Below are 18,933 nucleotides of genomic sequence, written 5' to 3'. Positions count from 1 at the left end.
ATGATTATATCATTAATGGGGCAGGCCTATGGCACAAATGTGGACGGAGAGATGGGTCACCAAGGCTGTTAAGCCCTGCCCTTACGATACTGTTCACCAAGAATAACATGCATTTTTGAGGGGAGAGACCACTAAGAAATCCTATATACAGTAAGATATGAAATATCAAAAATATAAGCCTAAGAACGGTGCTCCGAACTCCTTATATGTGACAATATCACTTTAAGCACGATTGGTTCATTTTCTGTGCTTGTAGGGAAGCATGTATCAGGTCAATTATATTCGATACTGTGTGTAGTGTGTTATGCTATGATGATTGTTGTTACTATTAATAATAATATCAATTATTATTATTATTATTATTATTTATTAAATGTGCAAAGCTGAAGTGTTAATAACAGTAAATGTGGTTGTTAATAAAGTGATGTGTGTTTGGTGTAAATGAGCCTGAAATAGCTAAAACATTAATTGACTTTAATTACTAATATGGACTCATTATATATATATATATATATATATATATATATATATATATATACTGTATATATATATTTTATATTGTCCGTAATATAACATATCTACACAGTGATTTAATCAGCAGAACAGTGATTGTAGCTCTGTAGTATACAGCATTTATCTCAGGATCTGTACAGAGTAAGTGATATAATGTATGTACACAGGATCTGTACAGGGTAAGTAATATAATGTATGTACTCAGGATTTGTACAGGATAAGTAATATAATGTATGTACTGAAGAATTTTACAGGATAAGTAATATAATGTATATACACAGGATTTGTACAGGTAATTAATATAATGTACAGTACACAGTGACTGCCACAGCAGAATAGTGAGAGCAGCTCTGGAGTATAATAGCACACGCTGTAACTCAGGATCAATAATGTAAGATCTGTTATACTTTTTATTAAGATTGATTCTGCAGTCTATGTAAAGTAGTGGTCCTGGACAATTTATATGAGATAATTGAAATACTTAAAAAGAAACAAGTCACAGTGAAAATAAAGTCCAGCCTGCAGAGAGCATGATATATATCAGGATGGGCTGAACAGATTGGTGTAAAATTTGTGGTAAGATTTCCATGTTGTCATTCATATACTTCACTGCTCATTCTAGGCTAAGTAGTCATGTGGGCAGTCATACTCTGCTATTGACAGCTGTCTATATGCACACTTATATACATATAGCTGTCAATAACAGAGTAGGATCGCCCACAGGACGACTTAACCTAGAGTGACCAGAGGTTTACCAGAAAAATGAAAAGTTATTCTCACTCTGCTCAGCTTCTCCTGCTATATAACATGCTGCCTGCAGATTGGACTGTATTTCCCCCTGGGTTGGGGCTTAGAATGTCTTGCCTTTGGGTTTAATAATACATGGTATAGATCTATTAATCTGAGACAAAAGCTGATTTTTTCAATGCAATCAATTACGGCCCAATCAATAATGTAAACGAGTGCCAATCTGCTAGATCGGCGCTCATTTACTGAGCCTATTACACAGCTTGATGATCATTTAGCAAGGGCTGCATGGATATCATTAGTGATGTCCGTGCAGCCCTTGCCCTAAACTGTTATACATCACCTCTCCATGCTCCTGGTCTTCTTCTGCCCTCTGCCTCACTTCCAGCGCTCCGGCTGCAGCTTCAGAGCGGCTTGTCTGAGTTGACAGGCCGTTCAGCCAATCACTCAGAGACCACTTTGAAGCTACAGGCGCGGCACCAAGACAGAAAGCAGAGGGCAGGAGAAGACCGGAGCATAGAGAGGGGATGTATGACAGTGTATTCAATCATTAGCTGTTGGCAGAGCATCATATCTATGCGCAGTCATTGGACGATGATTTTAGGCCCGGACCTAAACGATTGTTGTCAGTGACTGATCATTGTCTCTATTACATGGAGAGAGATAATTGGCCGACAGCCTTTAGCTTTCATTTTAACAGATCAGTTTGAGAAATGAAAACTGAGCTTTAATTGGTTGCTTTGGGAAAACCACAGAGTTTATGTCCCAGAACAGAATAATAAATCTGGGCCTATATGCATATAAATCTGAAATTATATCTATAGTCATGAAATAATTGAACAGAACATTCTTCTTCTTTACTTTAAGGGAGGAAAATCAGAAAATCGCAGATGTGTTTTTAAATCGTGAATCCAAATTCCAGCATCATACGGCCTTTATTGTTGCTTTTGACAAGACAACAGCTGCCCTCGAAGATTGTAGCTTCAAAACCCCCCAGGTCACTGCCGTCATAAGAGACTTTGAGGTAAATTCTGTATATTGTATGATCATTGACTGGCAACAATTACAAATCCGACCCCCAGAGTAGTAGTAGTAGTAGTAGTAGTGTATTTCCCAACTGGTCATTCTTTTATCTTCTGAAACAGACCTAAAAAATCTTGGCATGCTAGTAAATATAGGTCCTTTTATCAGAAAAGCTTATTCTGGATTAAATAAACATAGCTGCTTTCTTCTATAAGTAGCGCCACTCTTGTTCTCAGTTTGCATGTGGTATTGCAGCTCAGTTTCACTAAAAGTAAAAGGAGTCAAACAGGACAGGTATGGAGCTATTTTTCTTTGAAGAAAACAGCTATGTTTTGTTAATCCTGGAAAATCCCTTTCTTTATATTTTATTTATCTCTCGCTTGTTGTATCTGCTTATAGAAAAATTGGATAATATCCAATAATTGTTAAGTACCTCTGCTTGTATATGGCTGCATAACAGGACATATTTGCCATTAGAAACTGTGGGAAAGTTGTGTAAAACTTGTTTTTGCTTTATGTGTAACTTTATTTATTGTTACTCAGCATTTCTAAATGGCTTTTACAAATATCCAGACAAGAATACTAGAATTTTTCATTTTTATTCCTTTATGCTGGGAAGCAGAGGAACTTCCAACATGGACAGTCGAGTGTTAAACACGAATTGGTGAAAGTAGTGCAGAGAATCTTCCAGTATCACATGATCCTCACAGGTAAGACCTTTTTTTTTTTTAAAGGGGAACGATCAGCAGATTAGACATATCTTACCTGCTGATAGCCCTGTATTGCACACAGGGCGCAGAGGAGGACTGTATGTCTGTTACCTTCCTCCTCAGCACCGTTCCTGTACAGTTAGCAGCGTAATCCTCAGCAGGGCAGTTTCTAGGCCATTTTGGCAACAGGGCGAATCTGAAAAGAGCTGGCCGGTCTCTGCAAAATTATCCCAGATGATCTTTCCTGCCGCAAAGTTCTGATGCGGGCGCATCAGTGCACGCCCGCATCAGAACTCCCCATAGCTCACTATGAGGCAAGCGGCTTGCTCCATAGTGTGCACTGACATGGGTTTCTGCGGCCGCAATCCACTGAATAGCGGTTGCAGAAAACTGACATGTCAGTTCTTTGCGGCGTCACGAGGGGTCCTGGCCGGAGCATATACTATGGGGGAGATTTATCAAACATAGTGTAAAGTGAAACTGGCTCAGTTGCCCCTAGCAACCAATCAGATTCCACCTTTCATTCCTCACAGACTCTTTAGAAAATGAAAGGTGGAATCTGATTGGTTGCTAGGGGCAACTGAGCCAGTTTCACTTTACACCATGTTTGATAAATCTCCCCCTATGTGTATACACTCCGGCCGGGATCCCATGGAAAGCAAAGCCCCCCTCTCCCACGGGCCCCATAGCAGCTGCCTACCTTGCCTCTATGGTAGCTACTCCACTGATGAAGCGGATGGGCCAGCTCGGCTCTATGGGTCGGGGCAGTGCTTATAACGGTGCTTCGGACCGAGGATTACACTGCTAACTGCATGGTGTCGAGAAGGAAGGTAACAGACATACCTTTCTCCTGCATAATAGGGGTCTATCAGCAGGTTAGATTTGTCTAACCTGCTGATTGTTCCACTTTAAGGTAGAAAAAGATGTTCACTTTTGTGGTCATATGTTTTAAAAATTTGTTAAACGTGTACCAAACTCCAATGTGTTGCCATAGTTACAGACAACAAACAAACCTTGTGTAGTCTGGTCTTTCAGTCTTGAATTGCCACACGTATAATCATAATTTGTATATAGGCTGTTAGGCTGTTTTTTTCTTCCAAAAGCCTTTATGTATAAGGCCATGTTCACACAATGTCTTTTTTAGTAAAACAACAGCCATTATTTTCCATCTTCAACAATTTACATTAAAGTCTATGGAAACCATGGTCTAGTTTGCGCAATGCATAGAATAACAATTATTTGCAGTGGTTGTCAAATTAATGTTCAGGACATTTATTGGTGGTCGTTATTTAGCAAAAAACAGACATTATATTTTAGTTGTTCACACATAGATTTCTTTATCTCTCCTTTCATCATTTTTTTTAACAAAATTAAGTCGACCTTTAAAAATAGCCACACCCAAAATGGTGCTGAATGTGGCCATCATTCAACCTTGAATAATGTACATTACAATGATGGCCGGCAAAGTATGTTTAACAACAGCTGTTATTCGGTACATAAATAACAGTATCAAATAACGGCCATTGAAAATCGCTGTGTGAACATAGCCCGAAGATCTAAATATTTAAGCAATGTTTTACTTGCCCTTATTATCAATTAGAAACTGTAGTTAAAGGTAACATTAGATCTAGGTAGCAAAGCTGTTCTGAGGAGAAATGACCATAGCTTGCCAGCTGACAGATCATTCCCAGCGGAGATGAAAAATTAATTTCTTCCTGGCTTCTGACTGGAAATATACTTTTTTTCCGGGTCCAGCCTCTTTCTTATATTTGCAGTTACTGACATAATTGTGTCTCCTCATGTTTGGTAACAGGGTGTATTTACTGTTCATAAAACTGCCTGCAATGGAACATGGTACTTCTAAGAACTGTATCCCAGAAGCATCACAGCCTAAGGAATTTACTTCACTCACATCTCACTTCAGCACTCAGTCCTTACCCCGTACATGATCATAACTAATATAGTATTGTACAAGAATATAACTACTATAATGTGCAATGGCGAGAGAAAGTAGAGAATGGGGCACTCACCGATGCTTCCAAGCTGATATCTTTAATACCGATGTTACAAGTTCATGGTGGAGGGAGGACAGATGGAGTAGCGAGCGCCTATACCCCGGGGTATAGGCGCCCGCTACTCCATCTGTCCTCCCTCCACCATGGACTTGTAACATCGGTATTAAAGATATCAGCTTGGAAGCATCGGTGAGTGCCCCAGTCTCTACTTTCTCTCGCCATTGCACAGCATACTTCTGTTTGTCTTTTGTCTGGGAGCACCACTAGTACAAGCACTTCAGGCTGGTCCGTTCTATCATACGTCCTTCTATTGCTAGCGTTGCTGGCAGTGCCGACTGCACTCTTCAGTTCCATAACTACTATAATACTGCCCCCTATGTATAAAACTATAACTACTATAATACTGCTCCTATGTACAAGAATATAACTCCTATAATACTGCTCCTATATACAAGAATATAACTACTATAATACTGCCCCTATATACAAGAATATAACTACTATAATACTTCCCCCTATGTACAAGAATATAACTCCTATAATACTGCCCCCTAAGTATAAGAATATAACTACTATAATGTGATAGCGGGAGAAGAGAGAGACTGGGGCACTCACCGATATTCCAAGCAAAAGTCTTTAATCCGATAAATCCATAGTGGAGGGAGGACAGATGGAATGGCGGGTGCCTATACCCTGGAACGATGTTTCACGCCCACTCGGCGCTTCCCGGCAGGAAGAAGCGCCGAGTGGGCATGAAACATCATTCCGGGGTATAGGCGCCCGCCATTCCATCTGTCCTCCCTCCACTATGGATTTATCGGATTAAAAGACTTTTGCTTGGAATATCGGTGAGTGCCCCAGTCTCTCTCTTCTCCCCCTATCACATTGCTTACTCTTACGCTTTAGTCTGGGAGCACCACAAGTACAAGCATATCAGGTTGGGTCCTTCACTATACGTCCCTCATTGCTAGCATTGCTGACAGTGCCGACTGTACTCTACTGCCATATAACTACTATAATAATGCCCCTATATACAAGAATATAACTACTATAATACTTCCCCCTATGTACAAGAATATACCTACTATAATACTTCCCCTATGTACAAGAATATAACTACTATAAGGGTACAAACCCACACACCGTATACACAGCAGATACGCAACAAATACGCAGCAAATACGCAGCAGATTTGTTGGTACAGATTTGATGCTGTGTTCAGTTATTTAGCTATAATCTGCTGCGTTTTTGCTGCGTGTTTGCTGCGTATCGCAGCAGTAAATACGCTGCTTATACGGTGTGTGGGTTTATACCCTAATAGGACAAGACAGACTCACACAATAAAAGAATAGTCAGAGGTCAGGGTCGGCAACAATCGGGCAGCGTAGGTACAAAAACAGAATCCAAAAAGTGAGGTCGAGTTCACGAAATCCAAAGGTCAGAATCACTATAACAAATGGTCAGAGAAATGCTTGGTCAAGGGACAAGGCGCTATCACAGGCAGACAACTTGAGACAAGGTGAAAGACTTATAGTACTAGAAGTCCCAGCCCAGCCCAGTTACTGACAGCTAACTGGGCGAGTCAGTTGTCAATCAAATTACTGATTGCACACACCTAGTGCTGATCAGGAGGTGGAGTGCAACACTGGATACTGCTACAACCAGGAGCAGCAGAGCAGAGTATGTGAAAAATAAACATTCTGGTTGCTATGGTCGCCGAGCCGAACGCACGGCCCAAGTCCTAACAATAACTACTATAATACTGCTCCCTATGTACAAGAATATAACTACTATAATACTGCCCCCTATGTACAAGAATATAACTACTATAATACTGCCTCCTATGTACAATTATATAACTACTATAATACTGTCCTAAATGTACAAGAATAAAACTACTATAATACTGATCTTATGTACAAGAATATAACTACTCTAATACTGCCTTCTATGAACAAGAATATAACTACTATAATAGATCAGTGCAGAGGAAACAGGTTCAGCATCAATATCCAGCATACACCTTCTAAACCAGCAAAGGAAAAAGAGGAAAGCAAAAACTTGACATTTATTTTCAATAGTCCATAGCAGGGAGGGAGAAGAGGGATCAGTGCAGAGATAAACATAAATGTGGAAACATAGCCTTTCAATATTTTCATTGGGATTAGAGATGAGCGAACCTCGAGCATGCTGGAGTCGATCCGAACCCGAACTTTCGGCATTTGATTAGCGGTGGCTGCTGAAGTTGGATAAAGCCCTAAGGCTATGTGGAAATCATGGATAAAGTCATTGGCTGTATCCATGTTTTACAGACAACCTTAGAGCTTTATCCAAGTTCAGCAGCCACCGCTAATCAAATGCCGATCATTCGGGTTCGGATGGACTCGAACCCGAACCCGGTTCGCTCATCTCTAATTGGGATCTATTGGTTGGTGTCTTTATTATTGTCATCACAGATTTTATTATAACGGAAACCATGACCTTATACATTTTGTATTATTCTCAGCAGACATATATGGCTCTGTAAGTTGGTCTGCACCCAGGGGACACCTGTGTCTATGACAGTAATGATTTTAAAGCTGTGATTTGAGCAGAGTTTGCACTCCTTCATCTGTCCTCTGACAATAGAGAAATGTAATATTGCTCCATCAGATTATCCGCATGATGTGGACCCAGGAGCAGATATATGGGAGGCTCGTCTCACTGTGACATATTGGTGTCATGCTCCTGAGTTTAATAAAAGATAGAATGTAGATTATTACAATGTAAAGCTTCTTCCGCCAAGCGCAGGAAATGTGCAGAGATCCTGAAAATGTTCATGGGAACCTGTCATGTTACAGATGCAGCCCAATCTGCAAACATCCTGATTAAGAGCAAAATGACCGAAGCATATTAAAATACATTTTTATGGGGAAGGAATAAGTAGAACTAGTAATTTATTCATTTTTATCTTCCCTCATTCTGTGTTTGTAAGACTAAAGGTCAGTTCTACCCAGTGATGGAATATAATCCAATGGCTGTCTTACACACCCCCTCCAAAAAAAAAAGCCAAAAAAGAGTGTGTGCAGATACCCTTAGGCCGGATTCCCCCGTTCCATGCATGGATGTGCATTGGGAACTCCCGGCATCATCTTTCATCATGCATCGAGCTCCAAAACAGTTACTGTACTGACTTGGCCTCATTCTTTACAGCCAGGGGTTGAACACCCCCTTTGCTGATCTTGTGCTCCCTACAGCTGCAGGTTAGTTACATGTGGAACGCGGCCTAAGGAAATCCTCAAAACACGGTCTGGTAATTGAGGGCAGGAGTTGAGAAATATGGGCCTATACTATGCAAGCTAAAGACATCATCTTAGGGCCAATCTAGGGCTTAGGGCTTCCTATTTTCATGGGCCTTCTACCTAAATGTTACCTATGTGTTATGTATATCTGTGTTAGACAGAACAGATAAAAATGTATGTGCGATTAGTTAATATATATTTTATTCAATGCTGACTATTTGTATTGATTTGATCTGCAGATTATCTAAACAATCTCTGTCCCGATCTGGTGGAATATGAAGATACTCAGGGTGAGTAAAACAAGTTACTCTGGACGTTACTCTGAAATGTGCCACCTAGCTAAATATTGATGCAGACCAAGTACTCGCCTTAATGGAAACAATATACCCTTACTGGCAGTGGCTTCTTTTAGCAGGATGATGTGCTCTACCACACTGCAAAAATTGTTCTGGAATGGTTTAAGGAACATGGCAAAGAGCTAAAGATGTTGCTAGATCTTAAATTGGGCATCAGTGGGATGTGTAATGCCACCTTCCCACGTGCAGAAAAATGCATAAGGCCGAAATCATGTCCCCATCTGTTCACCAATAGCCACACAATGTTACTGGGATTATTAGCAACATTGCACAGTTATTGGTGACTGTATAGTTACAGCCGCATGCAATAACTGCAAAAGTGGGGAGAGGGCCTTGGAGAGTGGCACAAGGGGGAACTACCCAATATTTGGCAGGTGGTTTCATTGTGATTATTGTTTATCAGTACATACTGTTTATGGGCTGTGCATGTGCTATCAGTGTATATACAGATCAGGTATGTGCTATATGGGTGAATGCTTTACACTAATGGTGCAGGGCTCTATACAGTTGACAGTCACAGAGGTTAATTAATGCCTGCATGTCAGACGCTGCCACAGTCTCTTCATCAAAGTCACACTTAAGGAACTTCCAGACGGCCGCCCTGCTCATCTGTGCAAATTTTGTTCCAGTCAATTCATCAAGCTCAAATGTGTGCAGAGAAAGGCAGACGGGGGAAAATCTGAGTTGCAAAATTGTTTCATCACGTTGACACATAATCAATGGCAGTGATGAAAATTCATGGGACGTGGAGTTAAACCCCGAATAGTAAGAAAAATAGTTCTCAAAATAAAGAATTGAAATAACCTAAAAGGCAAAATACCTTAAAAGTCAACTGCAATTTTACAATTGTGAAGGTGACAAACACCCAGATTTGGAGGAAAAGTTGGTTAGAGTTTGAATGCAGCGCCTTGCTGCAAAGCATTAGGGTTCCGTATTCCATTATGCAATATTAATGAACTGATCGTAATTATGTTTCACACTATTAAATATAAGTCTAGCTATAGTAAAAAAAATATATATATATTTTATTACAGCGGCCCTACTCATTGTCTCAGAAGTTGCAGATCGAGCGATTGAGAGTATGCGTCATGGGGTAAGTGAAAGCTGTCTTTATAGTTCAGGCAGCCATATGGCCTAGGTTTTAGCATTATTAGCACACTATAACTTAAAGAGGAAGTCATAAATTCTAGGGTGCATAGGGACTGATGTATGGACTTTTCGACCTCTGTGCTATTTTAAGTTGAAACAAAAAGCAAAAGGATTTGTCTGTAATAATCATGGAGAAAGGAGGGATAAAGGATAGGAGAGAAATCATCATCTCTGTATATTGTTTCTCTGCATGCACAGTGACCCCGTGACCAGTAGGTAATAGTCTCCAAAACAGCTCCAACAATTTTACAACCAAATACAGTAGGTATTTCACCTAAGAGCAGATACCTGTTTTTGAAATACAATTTCAAAGGGAGGCTGTCTTATTGTGCCCGGTCTGACCATGGGGCATCATACTATAAAGCAGGAAAAGCTGAGCAGATTGATATATAGACTATTTAGAAAATATTCTATATAACTTTTGTTTTTTAATTAAATTCGTGCATCTAACGGCTGCTTAGGAGTCCAGTGGGCGGTTCTTATCAGTTATTGACATCTATCTATTTATGCACACTCAAACTTGACTCCTAAGCCCACAATGAGCAGAAGTTTAAATGAATAAAAGACAAGTTTGTTTTTCCACCAAGATATAGGTCAGTCTATTCAGCTCCTCCTGCTCTATAACATGTTGTCCCAAGACTTTACAGCATCTTCAATATGACAGGTTCAAGGTTGTGTCCTATGTCCATTTGACAAGACCTCATACCATGGTACTGTACCTACTACTTTTAGGTGTTCAGCAAACCTTTTTTTCCTGTGCTGTGGGAAATTGAGTATTAGGCTATTTTCATACACTCTAAAATAAAGGTAAGATAATTTTTGCGGTAAATATACAGCTGTATTATTAAAATAATAATGAGCTGCATTGAAGTCAGTGGGAAATTGGCCGACTGTGCACACAATCTATAGAATAATGTCTGTAATTCAACTGCCCAGATAATTTACATAATTAATATAATAATGATTTACGGTCATATTTAGCCTTTTTTGGTTTGTAAATGGCCCCTTAGGATACTTTCACATGTACCGCATTGCAACGGTTTTCACACTGTGCTTGGTACAGTTATGGCATATGGCTCTGCATTTAGGCAGCAGATATTTATTCTGCTGCAAGAATGTAGCCACTGTCTCCTTAACTAATTGGGTGCCAGGCTATAACAAGCTAATACATTACCTGCCCACGCTCTCGCCTGCATCTCCTGCTCCGGGTCACTGACTGGCTGAGCGGGACCCGGAGATTTTGCTGCAAAACTTTCAATGTGAAATCTGCAAGGGTAATGCAAGGGTGTGCAGGGTGACCCGGCTAATAGAAGCTCCCTCTTTTAGACCTAAATGCCCATCTACAGTGTACAGCTCCTTTCATTGGACCCTTGAAAGTAATTTTTGGCTCCTCCAGGTGTCTGTGCTTTAGCAACTTTCTCCCATCCCCCACTCTCTATTACTTAAGATTCTCTGGTATCTTTAGATCTTCGGCTTCACTGCTTTTATTATGATAGGTTTGTTTTTATCTTTAAATAGTCCTCAGTCAGAAAATCCTATCAGTGTTTTCTCTAGGGATGACTTGTCAACATTGAGAAATTTCATGACCACTAACATGTCAGCCCCTGTGGGAGCAGGGAGAGTTTTCTTCTCCATCTGGACATTTTCTCATTGCTGGATCGATACAAGCCGAGATCAATAAGTCCATCAGATATGGTCGGAGAGGATGTAATGCGTTTCTTACAAGATACTAAAAAATACTGCTGTAGCTGTGAATTGGCTTCATCTTCTATAGACAACAATATCACTTATACATAAAGCCGGGGAGAGACTCGCTGCTGTGAGTTCTATTTCACATAGGTTATTCTGCGTTACCTATCTGATAAATCACACCTTTATATCTTCTTATATAGAGTATATACAACTCTTGTTTGATTTAATGTATAAATCATGATACAATAACTACATGATGTTAATAGAAAGTTCCTGTACACTTGGTGGTCACTGGTGGTACTGTAAGAATTGAGCAATATTAGAGATTCCAGGCACCTGATAGTGTCCCCCTTATCATATATAATACTTCATTTAGGGACCTGGCTTTTCTCATATGCTCATATTATACACAGGTAGTATTGTCAATTGATTTGTTAGGAAGCAATAGTGCTTTTATGGTAGGGGGGAATAAAGTGAAATTCCACTTAAACATGCGCCAACCATTACAAACCTGCAGCATAAATTAATAGTGGCTTTACCTTAATACGCTTGATAAGTGGTCTGTTTCCTCCGTTCAGGGGAATTTCACCTGCCTGTTGCCACCACTAGGGGTGATTTAGAGGCAGGAATTTAGCAGAGAAAGATTTTAGCAGAGAGGATTTGGACAGCATCATAATTACATAAGTTATATGTGCGGCCAGGTGGTAGGGAAAGCTAATGGTATGCTGGGCTGTATAGCTAGAGGTATAACCATTAGGAGGAATGAGACTGTGATCCTGCTGTATAGCTAGAGGTATAACCATTAGGAGAAGTAAGATTGTGATCCTGCTGTATAAAGCTCTAGTAACACCACATATGGAATACTGTGTCCAGCTCTGGAGGCCTCACCTTTAAAAAAGGTTCAAATTCTCTTTGAGGAGAGTGGACTTGTGGAGGCCTAAAAGCCATTCCTGTACCACGGAGAAATATGGGAAGAAGAGATATGCCACGCCACTTTAAGAATGCAACCTTTTTTATAGCCAGCCAACACCTTGCTCTGTACTGGCAAGGGGCAGTCTCTTTCAGAGACAACACGACTCTTGTCTCCAGTTCAGGTGCGGTTTGCAATTAAGCTCCATTCACTTTAATGGAACTGAGCAGCAGAACCATGCCCAAGCTGGAGACAAGAGCGGTGCTGTCTCTGGAAGAAAGTGGCCATGTTTTGGTAGCGCTGGACCCCTTTAAAGTATAACTATCATTTTAAAAAATGTCTGACATGTCATAGTGACAAAATTTGCATAGGTGGGATCCGGATGCTGAGACACCCACTTACTGCTAGAAGGAAGGGGCAGACGGGTGCCTCTTTATCTCTGCTATAACTGCTAATATGAGCAGTCTACAGAATTATAATGGGAGCTATGGAACTCCCGGCAATTCTGCATACCGGAAGTTCCTTGGGTTACCATCATAACTTACACCACACCATGTCGCTATGACATGTCAGAAGTTTTTTCTTTAATGACAGTTAGATTTTAAATAGCTGTCTACAGATGGGTAAGCAATGTGAGAAATTATTATTTAAGTTTCTTCACTGCAGAATTCCACTATATAACATTAACCATTAACCAACCAAACCATTAATAAATTCCGTCTAAGATGTATAAAGAAAGGTATATTTACATGTTTATAAAGGAATTGCTCCAGAACACTCAGTACTAAACAGGATCTAATCTGATCATATTGTTATTTGTTCCATAAGATTTTTGCATAAACCTGAGCAGAAATCCTATATACTGTCTGTACATACACATATATATGGTTTGATAAATACATATTTATGATTTGGATTCATTTCAGTTGTTATTGTCAGGACAATGCAAAACTAGTGCATTACCAACAATAGCTTTATGTTTATATTTCTTGCCCTGATAACCTAGATAGATCCAAATTAGGTTACTGTCTCTTTAAATAAAGACACTGCTCTGGAAACTAATGTCCCTTTATCACAGCACATTCATAGTAAGTGGTGGCGGGCTGAAGCTGCTGAATAAACATTAACAGGCATAATGACGCGTGTATATTTTTGCAAAAATTCGGCGAGTGTTGTCAGTGGCAGTCGCTCCCTGCACTGCGATTCACACCAGCGTCTTCCTGCTCCGCCACCTGCTGAGCTCCCAACGCAGTGTGAACGCTGCTATTAATCAGACGCTAGAGATGAGCACAGCACACTCTACTGTCAGCTCCAGATTATTACCGCCTCTGCCCGTGATTTATACTTCACACAACAAAGCAGAGCAATTAAAATAACATTTGTTGATGTGACAATAGTAAAGAGTCAACGACTCGTCTGTTCTATTGTCTGTTAAAGGAGAATCTACAGAAATTGGTACAGATCGAGTACAGTGTCCGGGGACAGCGCAGCCTCCTGCAGCCTGGGAGAGTAAGTAATGTACCTGCACAGACTTCACCTCATCATCATCACTCATGAAGATATGTGATATTCTGGCTCAGGTTATCATTGCCCTTCATTTGAGAAAATATAGATTCAATAGTAAAGGAGAACGCCAAAATGATATATTTATTACAGCTTGATCGCTCTAGTGATGTCAAATTATCAGAGGCATAATGCTGTTATCTCTAGAGACACCTGGGTATAGGTCTATGACACACTGACACTTGGGGTACAGGACCATGACACACTGACACTTGGGATACATAACAATGACACTTGTGGTACAGGACCATGACACACTGACACTTGGGGTACATAACAATGACACTTGTGGTACAGGACAATGACATACTGACACTTGGAGTACATAACAATGACACTTGGGGTACAGGACTATGTCACTTGGGGTACAAGACAATGACACAATGACACTTGGGTTACATAACAATGACATTTGGGGTACAGGACTATGACACACTGACACTTGGGGTACATAACAATGACATTTGGGGTACAGGAGTATGACACAATGACACTTGGGGTACGCAACTATGACACTAGTGGTACATAACTATGACACTAGGGGTACATAATGACACTAGGGGTACATAACAATGACACTTGGGGTACGCAACTATGACACTTGGGGTACATAACTATGACACTAGGGGTACATAACAATGACACTAGGGGTACATAACAATGACACTTGGGGTACGCAACTATGACACTAGGGGTACATAACTATGACACTAGGGGTACATAACAATGACACTTGGGGTACGCAACTATGACACTAGGGGTACATAACTATGACACTAGGGGTACATAACAATGACACTTTTGGTACAGGACTATGACACTTGGGGTTTAAGACAATGACACAATTACACTTGGGGTACAGGATGATGACACACTGGCACTTGGGGTACAGGAGTATGACACACTGACACTTGAGGTACATAACAATGACACTTGGTGTACAGGACAATGACACAATGACACTTGGAGTACATAACAATGACACTTGGGGTACAGGTCAATGACACATTGACACTTGGTTTACATAACAGTGAAAGTTGTGGTACAGAACAATGACATTTGAAGTACAGGACAATGACACACTGACTCTTGGGGTACAGGACAATGACACTTGGGGTACAGGACAATGACACACTGACTCTTAGGGTACAGGACAATGACACTCTGGGTACAGGACTGACAGTTGGGGTACAGAACAATGACACTTGAAGTACAGGACAATAATATGCTGGCACTTGGGGTACAGGTCAATGACACACTGACCCTAAAGAGAGAGGACAGTGACATACTGACATATGGGGGGGGCAGGACAGTGATGCACACACACTATAGGGAGAGGACAATGACCCTCTGACATATGGGGGGGGGGCAGGACAGTGAAACACACACACTATAGGGAGAGGACAATGACCCACTGACATATGGGAGGGGGGCAGGACAGTAACACAATGACATTTGGGGGGCAGGACAGTGACACACACACACTTGGATTACATATTGATGATACAGAACAGTAAAAGATATGTTTTTCTACAATTGTCTTACTCTTCACCCTGATTTGCACTCGCTCATCTTGTAAGCACCTGTGCAGCAGGCGAGGTGTTTCTTGGCATGGGTTGAGTGTAAATGATCCTATTTTTAGCAGTAATTGGGATTGTCTGGAGCCGTCAGGTCATGTGATGTCAGAACACTTCATTTTCCGCCTTGTTATTCTCCTCATTCCGATTTCTCTATCCTCACAGGAGTTTGTTAAGGAAGGGACGTTAATGAAGGTCTCTGGGAAAAACCGTCATCCTCGACACTTGTTTCTGGTAAGATGATCCATGTCTGGGGCGTGTGGGGTTGATCAGATGGAGAATTGGAGACATTGTACAACATTTCATTAATTAATGCACCAAAACTGTGCCAGATCCACGTTTTCAGGCCATCTCAAGTCTGATCTGTTCTTTTTTGCATACGGAAATGAATAGTAAGCTATATTAGCATTCAGGGAAGGGGGTGAGATCTCTTTAAATAAAAATAAGTCATTGTGAAGCACCTGTAATGTGCCAAAGATGGCTGCTACCTCACAATACAAATGAATGCATCTGCATTATTTAATCATTGCAAAATTGCAGGCAGACACACGCCTGTTCATTTCTATAGGACACGTGCGACTTTGTGTTGCTCGCCATCGATTCTGCTGCAGCACATGACATCTTCTTTGGATATTTCCTGGCTATGGATGATGAGAGGACACCGTTGGCTGCTTTCCTCTCTGTCTATGTTATGTGTCTGTTTAACATGTCGCCAGATCCCACTGATTTGGACCATCCTGCGCTCTGTAGTCCCTTTCCAAGCGTTCCTATGTGAGAGAGCATCCTGGCAGGAAATTTACATAGCTCCTGCTCCTGGAGCCTATTTCCTGATTCCAGCCTATTGTTTACAGGGATGTTAAAACATCTCAGATAGAAAACAAGGACCCTTCCCTGACCCCAGGAATTCCAAGCCGGCCCCAGCCCCTTATCTAACACTTCCAACAATCTTTCCACAAAGGCGGCTTATAGCTGCATATGACAAGTAAAGACTTTAGCCTTGAAATAAACATCAACTGTGATCTTATCGTAGATGAAAGCGCAGTAATCGCCGCCTTAAAATTTGACAATCAGATCGGATGTATTTCTAGGTGGCAACATCGCAGCTTTATAGTTCAGGATTGTGGATTAGTCCATGGCATTATCTGCATAATAAAATAAAATATTATGAGGAAAAGGAACATACTGTATGTAAAAAAACTCTTTTTGGTGGCTTTATACTTGTAAATATAGGATAACTCTGCTCTAAAACACTTCACTTTTAAATTCATGCAAAAGGAGAGTAGCAGCTTACTGCTAATATTACTATTGAAATAACTCAACGTACAATCAGTATGCAGTAAGCTCCCCCTAGTGGTGACTGTTTGCAGCAAGAATTTTGTCATGTAGCTCTTATGTCTATGCAGGGGCTATATAATTCAGTACAGAATTTTGGAGACTAATGAAAGGACGAATTTCCCTCCTCCCAAATGACATTATCTCCTCTACCACGTCCTTTTGTTAGAAATGTCTCCTTAAAATAAGCTAAGCTCAGGTTGTCTGGCTGTTGTGACCCACAGTCCTATTGGGCAGCGTTTCCTGGTGTAGGTGTTAGAATAAGCTGCAGCAGTGATGTTCCACCACAGCCAGTAATTGGCACAGCAGGCAGTTCCATATGCAGACACCAAAATAGGGTAGTGCTGCACATCAGGAGCAGGCGTCACTAGAATATTGGTGGCAGGGGAAGGTAAGTACAGTTTAAAAAATAAATGAATAATAATTATATATATATATATATATATATATATATATATATATATATATATATATATACACACACACTGGAATACCCCTTTAGCTCAGAATTCCCCACTCTCTGGGAATTCATTTGTATAGAGAGGCAAAAAATAGTGTGTACAGTTAATAACAAAGATAATCAAAAGAATAGAAATAAGAAAGAAATTAAGGTAAAAAGATAAAAAAAAAATACTGTGGACACCCATTATCTTCCCTTGAAAATAATTGAGATGTTATCACAGCTCTCTGTTTTTTAATAGCATTTCTAAATAATTGTTAAGAACATGTAAGAATATGCTTTTGTGGAAGGTTTTTGTGAATTCACAACCATCGCGTCATTCATAACCCTGCAGCCGATGACACACTTATTAGAATAATCCGACTCCCTCCTGTATACACCATGAAAAATGGACTCAATTAATGCAGGATGACATGTACCTCATGCAGACCTGTAAAGAGACCAGATTACTGCTGAGCTCCACAATCTGGTGTCATGTAAGAGGCAAAATATGCAAAGCAGTGGTTTCCAGCTGTTGCAAAACTACGACTTCTAGCATGCTCTGACAGACTATGAGAGTTGTAGTTCTACAACATCCGTAAAGACTAAGTCATTACAGATAACTTCTTTTTATGTCAGATGGGCCTGGCATTACAATTGACTATTTGTACTTTCCAGGCCCTGCAGAGGATATGAACCTTTGCTGCAAGTTTTCTCTAATAGACAATTGCTGTTAACAGGGACTCCAAGCAGTGGGAAACTCTTTGTCAACTTGTACCTGTCTTTTAAAAATTTTTTTTTTTTTATAAGCGTACGTGGTTTTGTTGGATTAATCCTTTAGAGTAGTGACAAGGTGATTTTTGGTCTCTCACTGTTGTTGTTGAATCTCTGAGAGTTCCCTCTATGGTGGACAGTTATTCTTCATTCTATCCATTTTAGGGAGCTTTTTGACAGTGACACAGGAACATCCTTTTCCTTACTTTCCCTTGACTATTCAAAGTATATTACTTACTTCTCTGTCACAGTGTGGGTCTATGTGCAAAGAACAGACTGGCACTGTGCTGGGGGATGATTTACACAGTACAATACTTTTGATGGCATGTGGAGGGAGAAGGTGTTACTGATGCACTGGTTAAGCAGAAATCAAATAAGCAGCAGCACAGCACTAAAAGTAATTAAAGTAAGCAGTTACATAGGATGGAAGCCTTGAGTTATCGTTCAGGCAGAGCTTTGATCCTGCTTGAGCAGGGCAAATCACAGATTGCAGGTACACAGCCCACACTCACTCTACTTTTCTCCTACACATAGCATTACCTAAGCCCCGACTCCACTTCCTGTATTCTGTCCTGATCTACTGTTGGAGTTACTAGGTACAAAATTCTCAGAGCAACAGGCAGTAAACAGCAGATTGCAGATAAGTGATTGTCCCAATGACAAAGATTTCAGTACTGTTTTTCTTGGGTAAAGCCTTCTGGGGCAAGGCTAAAGCCTTCTCCATCCTGACGCTCACTTCTTGTGATTTTATTTCTTAAAAGTATCTCTTCCAAGGTGCAGGTCTAATGCCTAGTCACCATGTGTGGGCAAAAACAACATCCACATGCAATGTCAAATATCTGCACAGTGTTT

At 40.5% G+C, this 18,933-nt stretch overlaps 1 protein-coding gene across 3 annotated transcripts in view; it reads left to right on the top strand.

Moving 5' to 3' along the window:
* Positions 1-18,933, top strand: part of FGD5 (FYVE, RhoGEF and PH domain containing 5) — a 106,767-nt gene that overhangs the window by 56,254 nt on the left and 31,580 nt on the right. For 2 of the 3 annotated variants that reach the window (XM_069966684.1, XM_069966685.1), the window contains 6 exons: positions 2,128-2,284; positions 2,903-2,993; positions 8,529-8,579; positions 9,680-9,738; positions 13,834-13,905; positions 15,702-15,770. In XM_069966684.1, the coding sequence (XP_069822785.1) occupies positions 2,128-2,284; positions 2,903-2,993; positions 8,529-8,579; positions 9,680-9,738; positions 13,834-13,905; positions 15,702-15,770 (499 nt within the window). The remainder of the gene's footprint in view (positions 1-2,127; positions 2,285-2,902; positions 2,994-8,528; positions 8,580-9,679; positions 9,739-13,833; positions 13,906-15,701; positions 15,771-18,933) is intronic. The other variant, XM_069966683.1, reaches the window with a different exon arrangement.

Source organism: Dendropsophus ebraccatus, chromosome 4, assembly GCF_027789765.1.
Source record: "Dendropsophus ebraccatus isolate aDenEbr1 chromosome 4, aDenEbr1.pat, whole genome shotgun sequence".
In the NCBI taxonomy this organism is placed as follows: Eukaryota; Metazoa; Chordata; class Amphibia; order Anura; family Hylidae; genus Dendropsophus; species Dendropsophus ebraccatus.
The sequence above is the reverse complement of the archived record's forward strand: the minus strand, read 5'-3'. Positions and strand labels throughout refer to the sequence as shown.